The sequence below is a fragment of the Sinohyriopsis cumingii genome, chromosome 12, assembly GCF_028554795.1.
Source record: "Sinohyriopsis cumingii isolate HCF-2022 chromosome 12, ASM2855479v2, whole genome shotgun sequence".
NCBI lineage: Eukaryota > Metazoa > Mollusca > Bivalvia > Unionida > Unionidae > Sinohyriopsis > Sinohyriopsis cumingii.
In genome coordinates, this window is record NC_142972.1 from 6617818 (window position 1) to 6645453 (window position 27636).

General features: G+C 38.1%; 2 protein-coding genes across 2 annotated transcripts in view; one reads left to right on the forward strand and one right to left on the reverse strand.

Moving 5' to 3' along the window:
* Window positions 1-12124: 12124 nt before the first annotated feature.
* LOC149785955 (transcription initiation factor TFIID subunit 12-like) overlaps window positions 12125-27636 on the reverse strand; it is a 53028-nt gene continuing 37516 nt past the window's right edge. The window contains exon 6 of the mRNA XM_089976210.1: window positions 12125-20232. Within this exon, the coding sequence (XP_089832336.1) occupies window positions 20194-20232 (39 nt within the window). The 3' untranslated portion in view covers window positions 12125-20193. The remainder of the gene's footprint in view (window positions 20233-27636) is intronic.
* LOC149785956 (E3 SUMO-protein ligase ZBED1-like) lies at window positions 16300-17565 on the forward strand. Its single transcript, XM_089978090.1, has one exon. It carries the CDS (start codon window positions 16300-16302, stop codon window positions 17563-17565), a length of 1266 nt encoding a protein of 421 aa, XP_089834216.1.

The window sequence follows — 27636 nt, forward strand, 5'->3', positions numbered from 1 at the left end:
CTCTTTGAATTGGATGCGGGCTGACTGAATTTTGTAACGCGTGTTCGGATTGGTGAATGAACTCAATCCGTTTCAATCCTACCTCTACCTATAAATAAGCGCAGTTCACTGCATTGATTCACCTGTTCTCGTCGCTTCAAGATGTGGACCGATGTGCAATCTTCTACGCTTGTGTCTTCCATGATGTTCAGGACGGACATGCTCATGTATGTCCGATCCAAGTGGACCGTTGTCCACAGGACAAACACCAGTCTGTGGATACGTAGGATCTACGTCGAAAGACAAGGATGCCTCAAAAGAGTGCTGATGTACGGACCAACAGTGAGACGCAGCCTAAGGACAAGAAGAAGACCAATGCGGTGCCCTTTATGTTAATGAATACATTAACATAAACCCAAAGGCCCTTTTCAGGGCCAGCCATATTTCTCGAAAAGAGAATGACTTTTCAATTGCCTACCCCTTTTTTAAATTTAAATTTAAATTTAAATTTAAAAATTTTTTTTTTAAAAAAATTCCATGTTCAATTCCCCTTGAAGCTAGAGTGACCCAAGACTTTTCCCCATGTTAAATTTCCCTTGAGGCTAGAGTGTCCCACGATTTTTCTCCATGTTAAATTTCCCTTGAGGCTAGAGTGTCCCACGATTTTTCTCCATGTTAAATTTCCATTGAGGCTAGAGTGTCCCAGGGGTCTCTGTAATGATAATTCCCATTGAGGCTAGGGTATCCCACTTTACTACTGACGTCACAGACTGCTCTCTCCGGATTGGATGTGGGCTGACTGAATTTTGTAACGCGTGTTTGGATTGGTCAACGAACTCAATCCGTTTCAATCCTTCCTCTCCCTATAAATAAGTGCAGTTCACTGCATTCATTCACCTCTTCTCGGCGCCTCAACATGTGGACGGACGTACAATCTTCCACTCTTGTATCATCCATGATGTTCCGGACGGGCATACCAATGTATGTCCGATCCAAGTGGACAGTTGTCCATAGGACCGACACCAGCCTATGGATACGAAGAGTCTATGTGGAGAGGCAAGGATGCCTGAAGAGTGTACTAATCTATTTCCCTACAGTTAGGCGAAGCTTAAGAAGAAGAAGATGCCACAGATGCCCTTTATGTTAATATGCCTTAATATTAACATGAAACCAAAGGATCTTGACTTTCAATTGCCTAGCCCATTTGTTTTTTTATTTTTAAAAAAAAAAAAAAAAATAGAGACTCCTCCTTGTTTCAGTTTTACATAGACCCTATACAGACCCAGGGGTTTTTATCCATGTTAAATTTACATAGACCCTATACAGACCCAGGGTGATTAATGGTAAATTTACATAGACCCTATGCAGACCCAGGAAGGTCTGTAATGCTAATTCCTCATAGACCCATTATCGACCCAGGGGTTTTGTCCATGTTAAATTTACATAGACCCTATAGTGACCCAGGGGTGTTTTTAATGCTAATTCCCTAGACCCTATATCGACCCCATTCACTACTGACGTGAATGTAATTTCCGTCTTTGAAATCTTTTCCTCGAAACATCCGAGGTCCGCGCACTTCTTGAGGGTGTACTTTCAAGGTGCAGCGTGAAGCCAAGATGTCTTACAATTTTTGCATCTTACGAATGCCACAGGGTGTGCCTTTGTTTGTAAGAAAAAAGGGCATTGGGCTACAGAATGTCCAGATCGTCAAAAAAGCAAGACAGATACCAGAAGAGAAAAAAGTCAAGATACCTGTTATCATTGTCAAGAGAAAGGACACTGTTCTTCAGAATGCTGTAAACAAAAACCCAGGAGAAACTGAAAGAAAGGGGATCAGAACAGGAAGAAGAGTTACCCGCCCAAAAGGAAGAACCCACACAAGTCCAAAAAGAGAAGAAAGAGAAGAAAAGAAGACGAGTAGAAAGTGAGGAAGAAGAGGAGGGAAAACCCATGAAAGTGAAGAAAATTTTTTTAAAAAAACAGAGAAAGTCAACAAATACACAGAAGAAGTTTATGAACTTTTTAAAGTGTTGTGTTGTGAATTGGATTGTACAATTTGTACCAGAATAGACCAGACAGAAAATGGTTTTTATTTTTTAGAATAAGGACCAACACTCGCGCATTCGCACATGTACATTATGGGGAAAAAGGGGGATTTTGAGTTTTAATTGGTTTAGGCAAAATGAATGGTATCTCTTTTCGAGAGAAGTGGGTGGCCCTGAAAATCCGCTTTAACTGCCTCAAGCCTTTTCCACGACCAAGGCCTACTTCTGGATTTGCTCCTGTCAAGGATTTAGTAGAAATCACTAGGGGTGGTATCTCAGGCGTAGTAACAGGGTTGGGTTGCTTGGCTCAGGAAGGTCTTTTTTCTTGGGTTGTGTTAAAGAAGTCTGATACATTTGTTTCAGACTCCTTAACTCTGTTAAAATATCTAAGAGTACCGTCACCGTTTGACTTTCACTGTCCTTCTTCTCTCGTAGACCTTGTTTCTTCTCTGCTTCTTCTTCCTGTCGTTTCCTTCTTGCCTCTTCTTCTTCTCACTGTTGCTGTTGAAGAAGAAAATCTTGTTCGGCTTCTTTCTGCTGTTGTAAAAGTTTCTCCAATTCTTTTCTCTGTCTCTGTTTAAAATCCTCGAAGTGTGTTAAAGAAGGAGAATGTGGCGAAGGTTCTGGTACAGGAACAAACTCTTGCAGAGAAGAAAGAAAATCGACTAAATCCCAGTTAAAATCGGTGTCTTCTGGAAATAAGCCTGTGTTGACTTTGGTAGCTGCTGCTATGCCATCGCTTCTCGTCTCCACAGCCGGTGCACCCGAGTTCATCATCTTCTGAGTTTCCGTCATGTTTGAAAACTTTGTCGCATGGATTGACTGCGCACAGACGCTAGCGTATCTATATAGAGAATGTGACGTTACATTCAGAATTTCTTCAGATTGGAAGACAGACTCAAAACTGTGACTGAATTTTTTAACGTGTGTTAGGATTGTGAAGAAAAAAAAACTCAATCCGTTTCGATCCGTTATTCCACTATAAATAACCCAGTTCATTTCATTCCCTTCACCTGTTCTCTTCTCAAGATGTGGACTAATGTTGAATCATCTACTCTCGTATCGTCGATGCTGTTACGTACGGACTTACCCATGTATGTGGAATCATCATGGACAATCATCCGGATCACCGATACGAGCGTTTGGAAAAGAAAGAATTTATGTGGAGAGAAAAGGCTGTTTGAAAAGAGTCCTCGTCTACGGTCCAGAAGTCAAAAGAAGTTTGAGCAAGAGAAGAAGACCTATCTGATGCCCTATATGTTAACGGAATGATGTTTAAAAAAAACCCACAAAGGCCCTTTTCAGGGCCACTCATATGCCTCGAAAAGATTTGCTTTCTTGCCTAAATTTGTTTTAGTCTGTTGTATAATTATTTGTGTGATAAAATGATCCATCAATGTCTGTATGTTATATGTGTTATATATATACAATACAACAGAAAGAGAAGCCTATGCAAATATCCGGTACCTTTAAGTTACATGCAATTGTGCCAATAAACTCTTGTACGATCCTTACTAGAGAAACATCATGTTATTGTAATGGTTGTCTTGTCAATCCTCAAACCAGCGTCCATGAATGGCAGGAACATGTGATATGTAGAAGACAGGATGAGGAAGTCATTGATACAAATGGAACTCTCATGCCAACTTTAGAGGTCGCTGCCGTTACAAGCGACCAGGAAGAAGTGTTTGAATATGAACGCATTCAGTACTCTGACATTCAACCATCCCGCTGGGTCTCTGCTGTTTACGAACGAAATTTTTATTTTGGTCAAATAGTAGCCATTGATATTGACGATGATGAAGTAGAGATCAATTTTTTAGAGAAATCAGGAAAGTATGGCAAAGCATTACAAATGCCGTCTAGGGAAGACAAATTGTGGATAAAAAGAGAAAAACTTCTGACCATACTAGAAAAAGAACCAAGACCTGCAGGAAAATCCAAACGATTGGATAAAACTTACCTGATTGACAAAAGTGAGATGGAAAAGGCCGAAAGGGCTTTCAAAATGATCAAATAGACAAAAAAAATGTTTGCCTTTAATCAGTGAACTAAAAGAATAGAATTACTTCGTTCCCTGTAATACAATTTTTAAGAATTCTTTCATGTTCTTTCATGAACTTAGTAAAGTTAACTTCCGTAACGTTTTTACTTGTTTTTTATAATGGAGATAAAAATATACAAGTGCACAAAAAACGTATCACCTTAACTTGAAAGATAATGCATTATATTAGCACAAACAAGGAAAGTTAACAATAACTGGCTCTCCCAAACATGCTTTTGGATAGTTTATTTGTTTATGTGTGACTGTTATCCAAACGCAGTTTAGTCTATTTTGAGACTTTATTTGTAAAAACAAAGTATAAAAAACAAGCCTTTCTATAGTATATAACTAAAAGATAGATCAGAATTTAGCTTTAAAAAGTGAGTAAAAGGTTGAAATTTACTATTAATTGGATTGAATAGTCTTTAATTGATTCAACTAACTTCCGTAACGACAAGGTTCACCATGAGAGATGCATTTGGCGTAAAATGAAAACGGTAAACAATTTGTGGGCAATTTTTTGTTTTCATGTGCGGTGAAATGTTAGTAACATGATTAAATATCCAAAACTATGAATTTAGATTGAAAAAAAAATCACTGTATTATTCCATATTTGGTCCGAATTTAGTAGAATCACTAATATGTCTATGTCCCGACAAGCGTTCTAGGGTTTTTTCCCCCGCTGTTTGGTCCGATATAGGTCAGCCTCTTTTTACATTGTTACCAATCTTCGGTACCGTGACGTCATCTTACCTGTTCTATTCCTAATGTCCCTATTCAACAACCCCACTTTCACTTGTCCATAGGACCATATACAGCCCCAACCTTGTGCCAATATATTCCTTGTCCGTATATCCCAGGAGTCTTTGTAATGCTAATTCCCATTGTCCGTATAAATCTTGTCCGTATATCGTCCCAGGGTGTTTTCTAATGCTAATTTCCATTGTCCTTATATCGTTTCCAGCATTACTTTAGGAGGTGTCAGTATATCTGCATATGTTGCACTGATGTTATAAATAGCTATAATAAAGGGAACCACTTCATAATAACACTGATATAATTGAGACTAAAAGTAATGCAATAATTCCGAAATAGTTCTGGACTTTAGCGGACTTCTTTAAATAAAATCTGGATAAAATATGAACCCCTTTTCGATTAGACTAAATGTAGTACCGAAAATTTTAAAACTGTGCTGGATTTTACATGAGACTTAAGAACAAAGTGCTGAAAAATGTTTAAAACATGGACTGGATGGAAACATAAAATTCTGAAAATTGCAGGAAAACTAGTTAAAAGTAACACTAGTATGAAATTTAGCGGAGATTATACAAGTAATTTCCCCACAAAATATAAAACAAATGGTACAAAAAATTTCTACATATTGGAAAATTGAGAAAGTGACAAGTTAATAAATTCACATTATTTTTTACAAATAAAAAGATTAATTAAACCGAATTTAGTGATTAATCAAAATATCCGAACAAAAAATATTAAACTGCATTTTTGTTTACAAATAAATGAAGGGGGCCCCGAGTGGCCGAGTGGTTTAAAGCGCTCTTCGTTACGGATCACTGCCATCTCACCTCTGTCTGCGGCGGTTTGAGTCTCGGATTCAGCCAATCCAATATGGGTATGCGAGAAAGCTTGCCAGTAGCTTCTCGTGGGTCGGTGGTTCTTTCTGGGGTTTTCCCGGGTTCTTCCTCCACCATTAATACTGGCCGCCATGTATGGCCTATCGTGTGCTGAAAAATGGCGTTAAACCCCACAACAACAACAACAACAAATAAATAAATGTAAAAATAAAATTTATGATCTGTGTAGAAAATAAAACATTTAACACCGTTTTGAATGACTCGCATACTTCACTTTCTAGCCGAGCGTAGCTGGAAAATATATAGAGGTACGGAAAAGAAACAAAGAACACATATCTAAATGTACGAAAAGAAAATCAAACAATAACGAAATTTAGAAATAATGGATCGTTTACATTTACACATGTGGTTGCAAGACATGTATATGTTAAAGGGAGTGGATGTACGTCTGAAACTGAGTCAAAGTACTACCATGTTCTATTTGATGCTTAATACAAACGAGCACAAATCGAACATAAAAAAACAACGCTTTACTTGAGACGCGTGGAAGTCCTATCTAAATAGGTTGCACATTTTGTTGTTGTTGTTGTAGGGTTTAACGCCATTTTTTCAGCACCAGAGCGGCTATACAATGCGGCCAGTATAAGTGGTGGGAGTAGAACCAGGGAAAACCCCTGAAAGAACCACCAACCCACGAGAAGCTACCGGCAAGCTTTCTCACATACCCACATTGGCCGAGCCCGAGACTCGAACCCACGCAGACTGATGTAAAATAGCAATGATCCGTAACGGTGACCACTCGGCCACTCGTTGCGCCAGGGAAGCGACAGCAGAATGACATCCAAATATGAGTGAATGTTAAAACCTTTGTCATATGCCTCTCAACTCTGATCAAAGATGAAAAATGTTTTTCAGGGTCAGTCGCTTGCTCATTGGACTAAATATCCTTTCTATAAACACTTCGAAGTATCTATGTTTTTTAACTCCTAGAACATCATTTGTTTAATTTTGGATTATAGAAGAATTCAGTAACTTCTCATCAGTGTAGGTCGCAAAATGCGTAGTAATATCCGCTACGAGGGGTATAAACGTGGTAGAGTTGTTTCTTTTTGTTACTTAGTTTGTGAACATAGAGTCGTAGCGTAAGAAATAATGTATCTGCGCAACACTATAATGTGAGATTACAAAGATCATAATCCACTGTGTGCAGACAATACTGTCTGTATTTTATCATCGATGCATTCTTGGTTTCCTTTAAACATGAAGTGACTTGTTTTGAATGTGTGTGTGTGTATGATTTAGATTTTTAACGTAGCTTTAACAATTTTTCAGTCATATTGCTACGATGTCTGCAGTGTGGCAATTTTTAAATGATGTCCAGCACCGGGGCATCATGCTGCAGATATGTGGCATGATGTCCCACCCAGTCACATTATCCTGACACCAGTCCGACCAGTCCTAACACTAACCTCTTAATGCTGAGCGCCCAGGTAGCTGTTAGTACCATTTTTGTAAGTCTTTGATATGACTCGGCCGGGGATCGAACCCACGACCTCCCACATCCGAGGCAGACACTCTAACCACTAGGAGACCGGAGAGGTGGCTTGTTTTGAACGTGATTACTGTGGAAATGATGATAGAATAGAAAGGTATTTGTATGAAGATTTCTTGCTATCTTTTTTCTTTAGCTCAGAAACATAGTGTGCATCGATTTCAAAATGACACTACTAGATGATCATTAGAAGTCTAGTCTGACTCCACAACGTGGTCACCCTTGTCAGTAGTTTCATGTTTAATATTTGTTTTTGTTTTTTTTCATGAAATGGAAGAAACGTGTCCCGATCAAAGCTGATATTCATTTACCAGAACTTATTAAGCAGAATACGTTAATTTAGAAAAATGGTGTAGTCTTTTTTTTATATAATAAAAAGTCATATTTAAACATGCTCTTTCACATTCTTTATCTCGATTTTATAAAAATAAAAAACAAGATTCTTTTAACGTCCGCGTACAAAATGGAAGGAATGTAATCCTTCAGGTTCGTGCTTCTCACATGTTTGTGTGTGACATTGTTTTATGCAAGTATAAACACTCCGATCCTTTCAGTTGGTTAGTTTTTGTCAGGCTTTTGTCATTAGATTCAGCGTGTTGGATAGTATATATATCTGGTGTTGGATAGTATATCAAAAAGTGGGCGATGGATAGTAATAAAAAGTGAGTGTATGACGTATATAAATATGCGCGTATTCAAAAATAATCAATAAGTGTGCCCTGGATAGATTATTATAAAAGTGTGTGCTGGATAGTATCTGTAAATGTAATATTGGATAGTAATCAAAGAGTGTATATAGGATATTATATCAATAAGTATGTGTTGGATAATATGTCAAAAAGTACGGATTGGATAGTAACCAAATGGTGTTTGTTGCATAGCATATCCAAATCTAGGTGCTGAATAGTAATCAAAAAATTTGTACAATGGTATCTAACAAAATTAAACATCACATTTCCTGTAGGGATCTATCATATTTTACACATGGAAACAGATTATAGCAATACCCAAGTTAACATTACATATTACTGACTACAATTATCTGACATGTATGAAAACGCTAATTATTCATATTTATATAATTTAAAAAAATTAGTACTATCAAGCATTCTCCTCTAGAATCCAGGGATAGCACTTTTCATTGTGTTAAGTCGGGAGGCGACAATGTTTCTCAAGGTGCGGATTGTAAATACTACCTCAAGTGAAGAAGAAAAAACAAATACTTGAAAGATAATGGACTGGAAGAGCACGAAAGAGTACATTAAGCCTTTGGGGAGTCTACACCTGCTGTTTTGTTACCTGTTTATAAACGAAAGTACAACTGTGGAGCATGTGCAGTCGAATACTGGTGAAAATTGACATATAATGACATCAATTCTAAAGAAACCAATATAAGTCAGCAAGTTGAATTTACCTAGTTTCACAAGAGAGCAACGGATGTGAGTGTTTGTGTGGGGTGGGGGCTGTTTTAATAAATTAAGTCTCAGAAGTAAGGTGATGTGCATCCTAGATGCAGACGTTATTAAAAAAACATTTACTGCACAGTTTGTTTCCACGGTACGGATTATGGATAAAATTTAATGGAGTTATTCGTTTCATGAAATGTACACTATATAGATGATACATAGATTGTACCATCTTTTCCCAATTACATAACACAGTTAAATGTGAATTAACACTAAGCTGTTTGTGATGACAGTGTATATTCGTTGCCTAGCGACATGGCTATGAAAACGAATAGTATCTAAGGATATAACAACGATGTACAGAAATTCAGCCAGTCATTTAAACATGATAAAACCCTATAAGTCATACCCATGCATGTTATGGGTCGCATTCCCAAGGCTGATAAACAATCTGTGACTGTAAGACAAAAAGAGAACAACAAGAAGTAAAGTTATATAGAGAAGAAAGACTGTGATGATGTTTATTATGTTCAGCTGCTAATACGAGTGTGCCTTTCGGTACACGTCGTCTCTGGAACGATTTTACCCCTGGCACACGTTGTCTCTGGAACGACTGTGCCTCCGACACAAGTTGCTTCGCATTCAGTACTTGTGCTTCCAAGCATCTATGACATGACGACAGAATAGCATTCGGGTACATGTGCTTCCAAACATCAACAATATGACGACAGAATAGCATTCGGGTACATGTGCTTCCAAACATCAACGATATGACGATAGAATAGCATTCGGGTACATGTGCTTCCAAACATCTACAATATGATAGTAGTATAGGGAGATGATATGGCGACAATAGGACTTAACTTACATTTCAAAAAAGAATGCCATATTCTTTCGCAAAGCAAAACAAACAACTACTAAAAAGAACTAAAACCTTGCAACCAATCATATTCAACTGGGAAAGAAATATCATGTCCAGTTGTTTTCAAATGCCATCTAACAACGCTATCAATGACAAAAATAAAGTTTTCATCTAACAACCCTATCTATGACAATGATTTCTCTCTCTAGTTCTTTTCAATATCCCCTTTGTAATTCCACTTTAATCTCATTTAACACAAGTTTTGGTCTTCTTTATTTTGTATTGAGATTTTTCTCTTCAATTCTTCCAATAGTGTTTATCGCTTTTGTAACAATTTACAATTTAATGTATCTGACATATTGATGATGCCATTTTTATGGATATCTGTACCATCTATTAATTTATAACAGCTTTATTTAAGTAATTTTGGTTGATGACATCTATATTTTAATTCTTTAAATTCAGCAGCTGTTTTGTGTAATAAAAAATTAATGTGTATAATACGTGTAGAAATTAATTCATAAATCAAGGCAGATTAACCAGGTCAAGTCAGCAACTAATTCGTCAAGTACTCCGCATATTAATTTGAAAAGAGCTCACGTAAATATCACATGAAACTAGGAGTGCATTCATCCCATAGAAGCATCATGCACACCCTAACTGTTGATTGGCTCAATAAAATGAGAGGGTCACGTTTAGTCTGTTAAGCTATTTTATAATATAACGATTAAAAATGTTTGAGAATCTTTAAATGATTCAGATTTTGTTGATTTAATTAATTTATAATTGTTAGCTGGAATAGCAGAGTGGAAAATGTGTGAATTTATTCAAGGACTTAAATATTTACGTTGGATTATGTGAAACTTTCAAGGACTTCAATGATCTTCTACTTTCACAGGATTATCTTGAAGTAAAAACTTTTGGATTTAGAACTTTGATTCTTAAGTGGTGCTAGCATGTTAGCATATAAACACACTAGAACCTTCATTTGTAATGCATTTGTACAGTTTCTGGATTAGTATTTATTTATTTATTTATTTATTGTGTACAGTGCATGCCCAGCCATTTAACAGTACCATCATCAGCAAGGTGCACAGCCTGCAGTCCACCAGGGAACTTTGTCAGTGGACAGTTGTTCACAATGTGTGATATGATCTGTAGAGCTCCACAGCTACAGGAAGAGTCAGTGGCCTGGCCCCTTGGGCCAAGGTTGACTGCACAACGACCCTGTCCTGTCCGGAAATGATTCATAAACACAGAAAAATGCTAAAGATCTGTTAAAGTAAGAAAGAGCAAAACATGACTTACCTTAAACAATGAAGACTTTAATGAAACTTGGAGAGTTAGTTTTTCATCTGACAAAACAGTGTAGTATATTAATATATGATGGATCATATACTGTCTGTCATCACTGTTATCTGAAAACTCAGACATATCATTTATTGTCTCTCATCATTGATACAGATGTACATGAAATTCATTAAAAAATGTGATGGATCATTTATTTGATACAAATGAGTCTGAAGCCCGTAAAAATGAGTCTGAAGCCCATACAGCATAAGTGAGATGGATGGTTGTATGAAAAGTACAATGTCATATCTGGTCTAAATATTTTTTTCATGGTTTTTGGACAACACAATTCAAAAAAAATGTTGCTGTGTCCTTTTTTAAATTTTTAAATTACTAAAGAAGGTCATACTTGATGGTGGAAAAGCAACATTTGCAAAAACTTCAAATAACTGGATGTTGTGACAATTTCTGTTAAAAAGTTGACCATGTCTGTTAAGGGCTGTTCTATTGAAACATACATGGCACCCAGGGAAGGCAGTTGTTTAAAAATATATGCCAGGATTCTTTGATTCCACAGAGTTTATATTAAAATGATAGGAAAATTCTAAATTGCATCTATGGGTGAGTACCCCACACTAAAAGAAGATAACTTGAAGATATTTTAAAAGTTTTATATTTTTAGTAACTGTGGTCATATTTGAGTGAATCATTACTACAAATTTCAAAGACCTTCCAAAAAAAGTTACTCCTGTCAAATGTTCTCAAATTATGTCAAGTTCTTTTACATGAGGAAATGCTTGGCAAGTTCAACTTATCATAATGATGCTATTATTTATAGTAGAGATCAAAATCGATAGCACAGATCCAAAAGTCTTGATGCAAGAACGACTTAAGTCATGTGGCATAATCTGACCCAGTAATTTCTGAAAAACTTGGGAGAAAAAAAGACATTTAGGCATGTTCCCTTTAAACATGCATGGTAACCAGCAGAGGAAGTTAAAAAAAAAAAAAAAAAAGAGAGACTAGGCTACTGTAATTACTCAAAAGAATTCATATGAAATGATACAAAAATCTAAACTGCATCTATGGGTGACAACTACCTACTGAAAGTGACCCAGGTATATTTTCCTGGAATAGGCACAGCCCTTCCATAATACAGGGTAGAAAAGACTGTAAGATCAGATACACTGGTCAAATGGAAACTGAATCTCCATATTTCACTAAGAAACGTACCTGAAAACAGTTCCATGTGCTGCAGAACATTGTGAACTACAACAGTAAGGCTAAAAGAAAATAAGTTTCAAATTTAGCTAAAACGTTTGATGGAAACCAAATTAAAACTTAAACACAGCAGTTACTGAAAAAATACTCATCACTGATGGCATATATTTTATTAGGGATCCATATTATAAAATCGGAGATTAGAAAATGCATGGAGAATAATGACTGATGCAAAATTGATAAATATATCATAATAAATCTTTTGAAATGAAGTCAACAACTGAAGCTGTTGGCATTATGTTTGAGAACATAAAGTAGGTAGAATAAAGATTCACACAACTTGTATTGTACATAATAATGGGGCATAAAAATACATATAACTTGTATTGTAGATAATAATGGACTATAAAGATAAAGGAATTGTACACACTTGCTTATAAGTCAAGTCCAAGTGCAAACTGCACAGACCCAGATCTACTGTTGCAAGATGTGCCAGCCAATTTGGGTTTGTGCAGTTTGTTCGAATTAATCACAAACAAAATAAATGTTGCTCTGTAGCAGATCAGGGACTTCATCTGGACTTGACTTGTATGCATCTGGAATTGACTTGTCTGCATCTGGACTTGACTTGTATGCAAGTACATAATCTATGAAATCAATGATTTAACTAAATGGCTCCCTTTCTCCTACACAAAGGAAATCAACAAAGTCTTACTTTGTTAACACTATAAATATTACATATGAATTACATTCCTGAGAGGTGTTAGTGCACACTGACACCTGAGAATATACACTGTCAACTGTGACAGGGTGTTAGTGCATACTTGGCACCATGAGAATATACATGGTCAACAGAGGCACACAATGTTACTCATTTTAGCTGATAATGAATAAATATGTGAATGAGAGTAAGTGGCCCACATGTCAAATAATTATAATTCATGACATTTACATGAGAGTAAGTGGCCCACATGTCAAATAATTCATGATATTTACATGAAAGTAAGTGTCCTATCATGTCAAATAATTAGAATTCATGACATTTACATGAGAGTAAGTGTCCTATCATGTCAAATAATTAGAATTCATGATATTTACATGAGAGTAAGTGTCCTATCATGTCAAATAATTAGAATTCATGGCATTTACATGACAGTAAGTGTCCCATCTTGTCAAATAATTAGAATTCATGACATTTACATGAGGTATGATTATAATGGACATGAATGGACTGTATCTGTCTCATTTATTCATAAAGCTGTATTCACTGACATTTTTGTTCAAACGTTTTCAAAATAGGCATAGTTTTCATATGTGTTCAATGCAGATTGTTTTTACAACAATTTGTCTTCTGTGTTTATTCACACTTAATGAAATTTTCAATATAAAATGTAAATTTACTCTATTGTATCATTAGGACTGTGATTAAAGATTTACAAAATCTACATACAAATAATTCATTTATACAATGGCAGGCCAGAGAAATAAAACACAATCTGATTATTTCACAACTACTTACAACAATTGTATAAATAAAGTAATATGATATATTCAAAGTTTACATGTGTATTTCTTCTTGAGTAATTGTATTAAATAAGCTGGTGGTATGTAATATTAAAGACAACATTCTAACAAGAATCTGCAGTTCTTCTATAGTTCTGGGCGTACATTACTATAATTATCCCAAGCAAATAAAAGAATACTGACCTAACAACAGTACTATTCCCTGACCTATCAATACATATTTAAAAAAAGGAGACAGTTTAAAAAGTAATGCAAATTATAAGGAGGGAAAAGTTATGGACCCTTTGCCTACAATGGAATGCTTCTAGTATCGCGATGATCTCTTATAATTACATATTACTCATGTAACTTCAGATGAATTCAAAATGTGAAAGAGGCATAACTACCAATACTTTAAACAATATCTAACGTTTTTCTGTTAATCAAATTAAATGGTACCTTTAATAACATTTATAAATAACTCAGTTATTTTACGTGAATAACATTCAACCCAAGTGGACCTAATACTGCTCACCAGGCTAATATAACAGTTGACAATTTCACTAGCAATTTTAGTTAGCATTGAAAGAACACAACTCCATATTCTGTCTCCAAATCGCATTGAAAGAACACAACTCTATGTAAACGTCTCCAAATCTTTACAGTTCCATCATGTTGATTTTAATCATTTTAGTAAGCTCTGATAAAAATTGTCTAAAGATAAAGGCAAAACTAAAATGCAAGCAACCTGCTCATCACTGAACTGATCTACTAAGTTTGATCAAGTCTGGATGATAAATACAGTCTCTAGGAAGCTAACAAGTGTAGTCAATCAGATGCACAACTGTGTCAAAATTATTTGTCAAGCTGGAGAAAAATCTTAAAGACGGAATCTCAGCTGATCAAGATTATCTCATAAATATGCAAATCTTTCTCATGATCAAACTCATCCAATATGTTGATGATGTAAAACTATTTAACAATTTTGTTCAAAATCTAATCAATCTGGTTTTGCTTTGTGGGCTCAATGCCATTTTTCTGCAAACTATAAGCTATACACGGAGGCCAATATATTTTGTGAAGGAAGAACCCAGGAAGACCCCTGGAAGATCCACCAACTAACTCGCACACCCATGTTGGCCGAGCTAAGACTTAAACCAATGTGAACAGACAGAGATGTTGTGATCTGTAAACGGGTGCAGTAGAGACCACTTGTCAACCTGGGGCTAATCAAAATCTAATCGTAAAAGGTTGATAGAGTGTTGACAAGCTCAGCAAATCCGATACAAAAGCAGCTGAATAATATGTGTGTATCTCACTCATAATCATATTCATCCAAGATCTTGATGCTATAAGTTTATTTACCAAGTCTGAGTCTATCTTTTGAGTGGTAAGAAGTGATGCAGGATCACATGATTAATGTTTACATTTAATACGTAAAATAATAAAAACATTGAACATATTTCAGAAAAACAGACTCAAAAGTGGCAACAAGCTCAGTCAATCAGATGCAAGATCACCTAATTAGCATATTTTGATGACACAAATGTTTGATTAAAATCAGATCCGAAATAAGGCCTCCAGATTGGTAGTCAATGGAAAGCAAGATTACCTCATTATTATAAATGGATGTAACCCTTAACAAAATGTTTATGAAACCTTGATGAAATTAACCCATATTTCAAGTTTGATTAAATCTGACTAGAAATATGATCTCCACGGTGTTAACATGCTCATCCAATCAGATGCAATATCACCTATTTATTATGCATGGATGTTTCTTGTTATTTAACCTGTATGAAATCTGATGAGATCAGCTAATCTAATGCAAATTTACCCAATTAAAATGAATGGGATGTTGTTCATGTTTGGATATTGATCAAAAAACCTACATAATAAATTGGATTAAAACCAATTAAAAAGAATGGGATGTTGTTCATAACTAAACCTGTTTGGATATTGATCAAAAAAACCTATAAAATAAATTGGATTAAAACCAATTAAAAAGAATGGGATGTTGTTCATAACTAGGGCTGTCAACGGGTACTCGGGTACCCGACCGTATTGAAAAACCCGGGTATTGAAACGTAAACGCAGGTACCCGTAAAAAAAAATCGCCACACTCGCCAACCACTTCAAACAGGTGTGACAGCTATGGCTTTAATTAGAAACCAGATCCCTGCTTAATATAAATAAACAATACATCAGAGAGTCTGTTTGGATTAATAAAATTCATTGGCATTGTGCAACAGGACAAACCGTTATCCCCGAGGCATTATATACCAAGGTTAAAACATAGCATTGTTCTACAGGTAATAAACCTCTTTGTAGACGATAACTATTGATTGTGGGTGCTAAATGATCGGTACATTGCGTGCTCTTTTAATGAAATCCAGATGGATACCTTTGATTTCCGAACACACATGTCGAAGAAATCCCACAATTTATATTATGAACAATTATCACCTAGACACCTTGAAATCTTCGTAATGCCTCAAAGTAATCTTTGAGCAGCTCGTTGTTTTTCTAGTCGACTAGCTCTGCTAATTTTGAAAGTTAGCCATCATACATATACCGATATTTCTACTTTCGATACTACTACGTTTTTGTCATAACTATCTTAAGAATTATAATTCCAAAATAATATCACTTCTGCGACTGCGTGGTCACGTGGTATAACTGGGGCATAATAGCCCTATTTGTTACTGCCATTTTAGAAGAGCTTCATGTGTCGAACAAAACAGTTATTATAGCGACTCTTAGTAATATTATTTTTGTATTTAAATAAATTTTTAAGAAAGAGTAATGGGCAAAGGTTCTAAAGTGTGGGCGCATGCTGAACGACTAAATGATAATAATGCTCGTTGCAAGTTGTGTGAACTGGTGCTTTCTGCAAAAGGTGGAAACACAAGTACTTTGCGGAAACATCTCGTTGGAACACATCGCATCGACGTTGATAAGAATGAGAGCGCAAATAGTACTCCGAGCATTGCTTCATTCTTGGTCAGAAAACCAAACTTATCAAAAGCCAGGACCTTACAAATTGATCGCAGAATTGCGGCCTTTATTGCACAAGATGGGTGGCCAATAAGTATTGTGGATGGAGAAGGTTTTAAAAGCCTAATTAATTTTCTTGAGCCAGATTACGACATTAAATCTAGAACAATGACAACTGCTTTAATAAAGGAACTATATGATGAAGGCGTTCGAAAACTGTTGGTGAAATTGGAAAAGGCTTTATATGTAGCGTTTACGACTGATTTGTGGACATCTTTGCAGAACATTGCATATATGTGTGTGACTGCTCATTGGATAAATCCTGTGTGGGAACTAGAATCGGCAATTTTGCAGACAAGAGAGACTCCGGAAAGACACACTGGGCAAAATATCAGTGTTCGTCTGAGTGATTGTGCCAATGAGTGGAACATTCCAATAAATAAAATTGCTGCTACAGTCCATGACAACGGATCTAATATGAATGCAGCCATGAACTTGCTGGATGACTGGCCAGATCAACTTTGCTTTGCGCATACGTTGCAATTGGCAATTAGCGCTGGTTTAAAAGTGAAATCCATAGCCAGAATGCTTGGTGCATCCAGGAGATTATCCGCACATTTCAAACGCAGTACAGTTGCAGCTCAGGCTTTGCGTGAAAAACAGAAAGCTCTTCAAAATAATGACACCACAACGGTTTCAGAAGTTATAATAGATTGTTCTACAAGGTGGAATTCGACTCTGGATATGTTGGAATGCCTCGTCAAATTACGGTGGGCGATTGGTGCAGTTCTGTCTGGCCCACAGGTAACAGTCCGCAGCATCGCTTCTACATATGAAATGACGGACGAAAACTGGTCATTGGCTGAAGCTCTCATACCAATACTAAAGCCTTTTAAGCAAGTTACTGTCATGTCATCTGGACAAAAGTACCCATCTATCTCGTCTGTGTATGTGCACTTGTACATAATAATGAAAAACATTTCCGATTTAAAACCAGATGACGCAGCTGCAATTAAAGAATGTAGGAATGCAATCACAAATGAACTTCAAACCCGCTATTATCCTACTGGATAGAGCGTGCTCAATGCAGCTAAGGCTGCAGTTGTCAGTCCACGTTATAAACTTTTAAAGTTTTTTAAAGAAGCACCATGACAGGAGACGTACGCTGCTGTCAGACTGGAGTTGATGGCAGTAGTAATCCCGGATCCACTAACTGTGTCGCAAACTAATGATGCCATCACTGACAAAACGGATGAACCAGAATCGAAGAGACAGAAACTGGAAAATGTCGCAGAAAATAATATATTTGATGATCTCGCTTTTCTGTGTGCCACAGATGACAACGCTTCATCAGTAGACGAATTGTCAACATATCTGTCGGAGACGCCACTTAATGTTAATGGTGACATTCTTCAGTATTGGAGAGACAATACACCACGTTATCCCAGGCTGGCTGCCCTTGCACGAAAGTATCTCTGTATTCCTGCGATGTCGGTTCCATCAGAAAGTGCATTTTCGACGGCTGGACACGTTATAAACAAGAAACGTGCATCGGTGTCACCAGATACGGTCGATATGTTAGTTTTTTTTAACAGAAACTGGAAAATGTGTTGCGAACAATGATCATGTACTTGTTGACTATGACAGACTGGCATTATTGAGATTTGCTAAATTCTTTCTGAGTTTTTCTCATAAAAATAAAAACATTTACAAACATTATATTATTTAGTTTGAATTATTATTATTGTGTAGTGAATACAGTTTCTGGTCTTCTCTCTCTCTCTCACTCACACACACACACAAAGACGGTTTTAACGCATTACTCTTGACATGCGGTAAAGCTGCTTTACACGCATGCGTGGGTAATTCAAATCTGCGGTCAAAAGCCGATGAATAAACGTGGTCTGTTCTAACAAGGACTTGTACTTTAAAAAAAGGTGAGTGTTCTAAAGGATTTAACGCGGCTGATCACAGTGATCATTAAAAGTTGGATTATACCTACCATCTGTGTACAAAGGTCATTCTAAATAAATTTATTAATTAATAGCGTGCGGTTAGATCATTCGCAGCTACATCGGTGCGGACGCATCAGACTGAGTAGTGCATTACACGGTTAGCCTCTATCGCCATACAAAATATTAAAGAAATGGGGATAACAATTAGTTGGTCTACGGTTGTACATGTCATTCATGTGCTAACGGGTACCCGTTAAATTTCGCAACGGGTACCCGGGTTGGTTATTCGTGATTTTTGACAGCCCTATTCATAACTAAACTTGTTTGGATATTGATCAAAAAACCTATAAAATAAACTGGATTAAAATCAGTTCACAAATAGAGCTTTCTGAGTGGTAACAAGCTCAGCCAATCCAATTCAAGCTTTTCATTAATATGCATGAATCTCGCTCATAGTAACAAGCTCAGCCAATCCAATTCAAGCTTTTCATTAATATGCATGAATCTCGCTCATAGTAACAAGCTCAGCCAATCCAATTCAAGCATTTCATTAATATGCATGGATCTCACTCATAGTAACAAGCTCAGCCAATCCAATTCAAGCATTTCATTAATATGTATGGATCTCACTCATAATAACAAGCTCAGCCAATCCAATTCAAGCTTTTCATTAATATGCATGAATCTCGCTCATTGTAAAAATGATCCCACAACATTATGACTACACACAAGACTACATACAAAATCTGATCACAGTATGTTCACAAATGCAGTATACATCCAAATTTGCTCAAAACTGGACTAGAAACATTGCTATCCAAGTAGTGTAATGCTCAACCAATTAGATACAGGATCACCTCATTAATAGGGGCCCTGAGTGGCCGAGTGGTCTAAAGCGCTCGCCGTTACGGATCACTGCCATCTCACCTCTGTCTGCGTGAGTTCGAGTCTCAGGCTCAGCTAATGTTGGTACGTGAGAAAGCCTGCCAGTAGATTCTCATGGGTTGGTGGTTCTTCCCGGGGGTTTTCAGGGCTCTTCCTCCACCAATTATACTGGCCGCCATGTATAGCCTATCTTGTGCTGAAAAATGGCATTAAACCCTACATCAACAACAACAACAACCTCATTAATATGTATGGGTGTTTTTTTATTTGCAATTGTTTGAGATCTTGATAATATAAACTTTATATAAGTCTGACCAAAACTGGAAGGAACATATACCCTTCAGACTCGTAAAAGAACAACCAATCAGGTGCAAGATTCCCTCAAAAATGCATGCAGATGTCGCTTAAAATTAAAAATGTTCAAGATTATCATCTTTTTATTACATATTCCATGTTGGATTAAATTTGATCACAAATATCACCTCCAGAGTGGTAACATGCTCAACCAATCGGATGCAAGATCACCTCATTAATAAGTGTTGCTATTCTTCATACTTAAATTAGTCGGAGATACTGATTATATAAATGTACATTCCATGTTTGACCAAAATCACATCAGAAATATGGATGATGGACACAGGGCATACCACAAGCAGCCATTAAGCTGGGTGAGCTATGTATACAAATAAATAAGGGTGTGCAAAATGACTGAAAATAAGAAAGCAGTCTTCGAAAACACTAGAGCTCTTCAAATAAAATCTCTCTCTTCTCTTCACCATGTATATAAATACAACAGCTGCCAATATCTTGCTTGTACAGTCATTTGATAAAAGCCCATTCTTAATCTGGATGGTCTTCATTCTTAAGTCTTCTTCATTGTTTTGCGAATTAAAGCCATTCTCTGTAAATAAATATACATAATTAGAAATCTGATCCATAAAATAATTTGACTGACAGAAAGTTGTTTCTGAGTACAAACGGTACATGACAAAAGATGTTAAAGGTAGAAAATTAGATATGCATTCATCCACATTTGGCAAATATAAACACAAATTTTTGGGCAAGCCAAACAAATCGAAATCAAATGGATGAGACCTGCCAAAATAAACAGGTTTTCTTCAACAGTTCATCTGTTCCCTAATCTGAGGCCTACCCTCATTCCCATCCACACACATTACTCAGCAATAGACAATCACATCCCACTCAGGAAAATGTTATTGTGCTGTCTGATCTGACAGTAATCATCTGAAATGTAAACAATCCTTTATGTTTGCTGGTTTCACATACCCTGTACTACTCCACCCCAAACACAACAATTCCTCCCTCTGAATGATATCACAGTGCATATCGCTGTCCTGCTTCATCCATTTCACATACCCTGTACTACTACTACATGCAACAATACTTCCCCTTGAATGATAGCACAGTGCATATCACTGTCCTGCTTCATCCATTTCACATGACCTGTACTACTCCACCCCAAACACAACAATTCCTCCCTCTGAATGATATCACAGTGCATATCACTGTCCTGCTTCATCCATTTCACATACCCTGTACTACTACTACATTCAACAATACCTCCCTCTGAATGATATCACAGTGCATATCACTGTCCTGCTTCATCCATTTCACATACCCTGTACTACTACTACTACATGCAACAATACTTCCCCCTGAATGATATCACAGTGCATATCACTGTCCTGCTTCATCCATTTCACATACCCTGTACTACTACATGCAACAATACCTCCCCTTGAATGATAGCACAGCGCATATCACTGTCCTGCTTCATCCATTTCACATACCCTGTACTACTACTACATGCAACAATACTTCCCCCTGAATGATATCACAGTGCATATCACTGTCCTGCTTCATCCATTTCACATACCCTGTACTACTACATGCAACAATACCTCCCCCTGAATGATATCACAGTGCATATCACTGTCCTGCTTCATCCATTTCACATACCCTGTACTACTACTACATGTAACAATACTTCCCCCTGAATGATATCACAGTGCATATCACTGTCCTGCTTCATCCATTTCACATACCCTGTACTACTACATGCAACAATACCTCCCCCTGAATGATAGCACAGCGCATATCACTGTCCTGCTTCATCCATTTCACATGACCTGTACTACTACTACATGCAACAATACTTCCCCTTGAATGATAGCACAGTGCATATCACTGTCCTGCTTCATCCATTTCACATACCCTGTACTACTACATGCAACAATACCTCCCCCTGAATGATATCACAGTGCATATCACTGTCCTGCTTCATCCATTTCACATACCCTGTACTACTACATGCAACAATACTTCCCCTTGAATGATAGCACAGCGCATATCACTGTCCTGCTTCATCCATTTCACATACCCTGTACTACTACTACATGTAACAATACTTCCCCCTGAATGATATCACAGTGCATATCACTGTCCTGCTTCATCCATTTCACATACCCTGTACTACTACTACATGCAACAATACTTCCCCCTGAATGATATCACAGTACATATCACTGTCCTGCTTCATCCATTTCACATACCCTGTACTACTACTACATGCAACAATACTTCCCCCTGAATGATATCACAGTTCATATCACTGTCCTGCTTCATCAATTTCACATACCCTGTACTACTACATGCAACAATACTTCCCCTTGAATGATATCACAGTGCATATCACTGTCCTGCTTCATCCATTTCACATACCCTGTACTACTACGTGCAACAATACCTCCTCCTGAATGATATCACAGTGCATATCACTGTCCTGCTTCATCCATTTCACATACCCTGTACTACTACATGCAACAATACCTCCCCCTGAATGATAGCACAGTGCATATCACTGTCCTGCTTCATCCATTTCACATACCCTGTACTACTACATGCAACAATACCTCCTCCTGAATGATATCACAGTGCATATCACTGTCCTGCTTCATCCATTTCACATACCCTGTACTACTACATGCAACAATACCTCCCCCTGAATGATAGCACAGCGCATATCACTGTCCTGCTTCATCCATTTCACATACCCTGTACTACTACATGCAACAATACCTCCCTCTGAATGATATCACAGTGCATATCACTGTCCTGCTTCATCCATTTCACATACCCTGTACTACTACATGCAACAATACCTCCTCCTGAATGATATCACAGTGCATATCACTGTCCTGCTTCATCCATTTCACATACCCTGTACTACTACATGCAACAATACCTCCCCTTGAATGATAGCACAGTGCATATCACTGTCCTGCTTCATCCATTTCACATCCCCTGTACTACTACTACATGCAACAATACTTCCCCCTGAATGATATCACAGTGCATATCTCTGTCCTGCTTCATCCATTTCACATACCCTGTACTACTACATGCAACAATACCTCCCCCTGAATGATATCACAGTGCATATCACTGTCCTGCTTCATCCATTTCACATACCCTGTACTACTACTACATGTAACAATACTTCCCCCTGAATGATATCACTGTGCATATCACTGTCCTGCTTCATCTATTTCACATACCCTGTACTACTACATGCAACAATACCTCCCCCTGAATGATATCACTGTGCATATCACTGTCCTGCTTCATCCATTTCACATGACCTGTACTACTACTACATGCAACAATACTTCCCCTTGAATGATAGCGCAGTGCATATCACTGTCCTGCTTCATCCATTTCACATACCCTGTACTACTACTACATGTAACAATACTTCCCCCTGAATGATATCACAGTGCATATCACTGTCCTGCTTCATCCATTTCACACACCCTGTACTACTACTACATGCAACAATACTTCCCCCTGAATGATATCACAGCGCATATCACTGTCCTACTTCATCCATTTCACATACCCTGTACTACTACTACATGCAACAATACTTCCCCCTGAATGATATCACAGTGCATATCACTGTCCTGCTTCATCCATTTCACATACCCTGTACTACTACATGCAACAATACCTCCCCTTGAATGATATCACAGTGCATATCACTGTCCTGCTTCATCCATTTCACATACCCTGTACTACTACTACATGCAACAATACCTCCTCCTGAATGGTATCACAGTGCATATCACTGTCCTGCTTCATCCATTTCACATACCCTGTACTACTACATGCAACAATACCTCCCCCTGAATGATAGCACAGTGCATATCACTGTCCTGCTTCATCCATTTCACATACCCTGTACTACTACATGCAACAATACCTCCTCCTGAATGATATCACAGTGCATATCACTGTCCTGCTTCATCCATTTCACATACCCTGTACTACTACATGCAACAATACCTCCCCCTGAATGATAGCACAGCGCATATCACTGTCCTGCTTCATCCATTTCACATACCCTGTACTACTACATGCAACAATACCTCCCTCTGAATGATATCACAGTGCATATCACTGTCCTGCTTCATCCATTTCACATACCCTGTACTACTACATGCAACAATACCTCCTCCTGAATGATATCACAGTGCATATCACTGTCCTGCTTCATCCATTTCACATACCCTGTACTACTACATGCAACAATACCTCCTCCTGAATGATATCACAGCGCATATCACTGTCCTGCTTCATCCATTTCACATACCCTGTACTACTACATGCAACAATACCTCCCCCTGAATGATATCACAGTGCATATCACTGTCCTGCTTCATCCATTTCACATACCCTGTACTACTACATGCAACAATACTTCCCCTTGAATGATAGCACAGCGCATATCACTGTCCTGCTTCATCCATTTCACATACCCTGTACTACTACTACATGTAACAATACTTCCCCCTGAATGATATCACAGTGCATATCACTGTCCTGCTTCATCCATTTCACATACCCTGTACTACTACTACATGCAACAATACTTCCCCCTGAATGATATCACAGTGCATATCACTGTCCTGCTTCATCCATTTCACATACCCTGTACTACTACTACATGCAACAATACTTCCCCCTGAATGATATCACAGTCCTGCTTCATCCATTTCACATACCCTGTACTACTACATGCAACAATACTTCCCCTTGAATGATATCACAGTGCATATCACTGTCCTGCTTCATCCATTACACATACCCTGTACTACTACATGCAACAATACCTCCTCCTGAATGATATCACAGTGCATATCACTGTCCTGCTTCATCCATTTCACATACCCTGTACTACTACATGCAACAATACCTCCCCTTGAATGATAGCACAGCGCATATCACTGTCCTGCTTCATCCATTTCACATACCCTGTACTACTACTACATGTAACAATACTTCCCCCTGAATGATATCACAGTGCATATCACTGTCCTGCTTCATCCATTTCACATACCCTGTACTACTACTACATGCAACAATACTTCCCCCTGAATGATATCACAGCACATATCACTGTCCTGCTTCATCCATTTCACATACCCTGTACTACTACTACATGCAACAATACTTCCCCCTGAATGATATCACAGTGCATATCACTGTCCTGCTTCATCCATTTCACATACCCTGTACTACTACATGCAACAATACTTCCCCCTGAATGATATCACAGTGCATATCACTGTCCTGCTTCATCCATTACACATACCCTGTACTACTACATGCAACAATACCTCCTCCTGAATGATATCACAGTGCATATCACTGTCCTGCTTCATCCATTTCACATACCCTGTACTACTACATGCAACAATACCTCCCCTTGAATGATAGCACAGCGCATATCACTGTCCTGCTTCATCCATTTCACATACCATGTACTACTACATGCAACAATACCTCCCTCTGAATGATATCACAGCGCATATCACTGTCCTGCTTCATCCATTTCACATACCCTGTACTGCTACATGCAACAATACCTCCCCCGAATGATAGCACAGCGCATATCACTGTCCTGCTTCATCCATTTCACATACCCTGTACTACTACATGCAACAATACCTCCCCCTGAATGATAGCACAGCGCATATCACTGTCCTGCTGCATCCATTTCACATACCCTGTACTACTACATGCAACAATACCTCCCCCTGAATGATAGCACAGTGCATATCACTGTCCTGCTTCATCCATTTCACATACCCTGTACTACTACATGCAACAATACCTCCTCCTGAATGATATCACAGTGCATATCACTGTCCTGCTTCATCCATTTCACATACCCTGTACTACTACATGCAACAATACCTCCCCTTGAATGATAGCACAGCGCATATCACTGTCCTGCTTCATCCATTTCACATACCCTGTACTACTACATGCAACAATACCTCCCTCTGAATGATATCACAGCGCATATCACTGTCCTGCTTCATCCATTTCACATACCCTGTACTGCTACATGCAACAATACCTCCCCCGAATGATAGCACAGCGCATATCACTGTCCTGCTTCATCCATTTCACATACCCTGTACTACTACATGCAACAATACCTCCCCCTGAATGACAGCACAGCGCATATCACTGTCCTGCTTCATCCATTTCACATACCCTGTACTACTACATGCAACAATACCTCCCCCTGAATGATAGCACAGTGCATATCACTGTCCTGCTTCATCCATTTCACATACCCTGTACTACTACATGCAACAATACCTCCCCCTGAATGATAGCACAGTGCATATCACTGCCCTGCTTCATCCATTTCACATACCCTGTACTACTACATGCAACAATACCTCCCCCTGAATGATAGCACAGCGCATATCACTGTCCTGCTTCATCCATTTCACATGACCTGTACTACTCCACCCCAAACACAACAATACCTCCCCCTGGAGGACTGAATGATATCACAGCGCATATCACTGTCCTGCTTTATCTATTTATCTCATCCCACCCTATTCTACTCCACCCACAAATACAAATCACTGACCTACTTCTATTTCTCCATTTGACTCACTCCACCCTATTCTACTCAATAACGAACACAACCACATTACCCCCATGTGGTATTAATGATATATCACAGTGCACAGCACTCTCCTGCTTGTATTCCTCCATTTTATTCACCAAACCCTATTCTCCTTAACCCCCACACACCACCACACCTCCCCCATGTGGTATTAATGATATATCAGAGTGCACAGCACTGGCCTACTTGTATTCCTCCATTTTATTCACCAAACCCTATTCTCCTTAACCCCCACACACAACCACACCTCCCCTGTGTGGTATTAATGATATATCACAGTGCACAGCACTGACCTGCTTGTATTCCTCCATTTTATTCACCAAACCCTATTCTCCTTAACCTCCCCACACACACCACCACACCTCCCCCATGTGGTATTAATGATATATCACAGTGCATTTCATTGACCTGCACATGCTGATCCATTTCACCCATCCTATCCTATTCAATCCCACATACAACCATACTCCCCCCATGAGGTATACATGACATCACAGTGCATATCACAGAACTGTTGGTAGGCATTCATTATATCCATCCTATCCTATTCAATCCCACATACAATCATACTCCCCCCATGAGGTATACATGACATCACAGTGCATATCACTGACCTGTTGGTAGGCAATCATTATACCCATCCTATCCTATTCAATCCCACATACAATCATACTCCCCCCATGAGGTATACATGACATCACAGTGCATATCACTGAACTGTTGGTAGGCATTCATTATACCCATCCTATCCTATTCAATCCCACATACAATCATACTCCCCCCCATGAGGTATACATGACATCACAGTGCATATCATGGAACTGTTGGTAGGCATTCATTATACCCATCCTATCCTATTCAATCCCACATACAATCATACTCCCCCCCATGAGGTATACATGACATCACAGTGCATATCATGGAACTGTTGGTAGGCATTCATTATACCCATCCTATCCTATTCAATCCCACATACAATCATACTCTCCCCCCAAGAGATATACATGACATCACAGTGCATATCACTGAACTGTTGGTAGGCATTCATTATACCCATCCTATCCTATTCAATCCCACATACAATCATACTCCCCCCATGAGGTATACATGACATCACAGTGCATATCACAGAACTGTTGGTAGGCATTCATTACACCCATCCTAACCTAATGTACCTAACAAACAGCCGTGCACCCCTATGAGTTATAAATGATATCAATGGCCTGGCTGTATTCATTCATTACACCCATCCTAACCTAATGTACCTAACAAACAGTCATGCACCCTCATGAG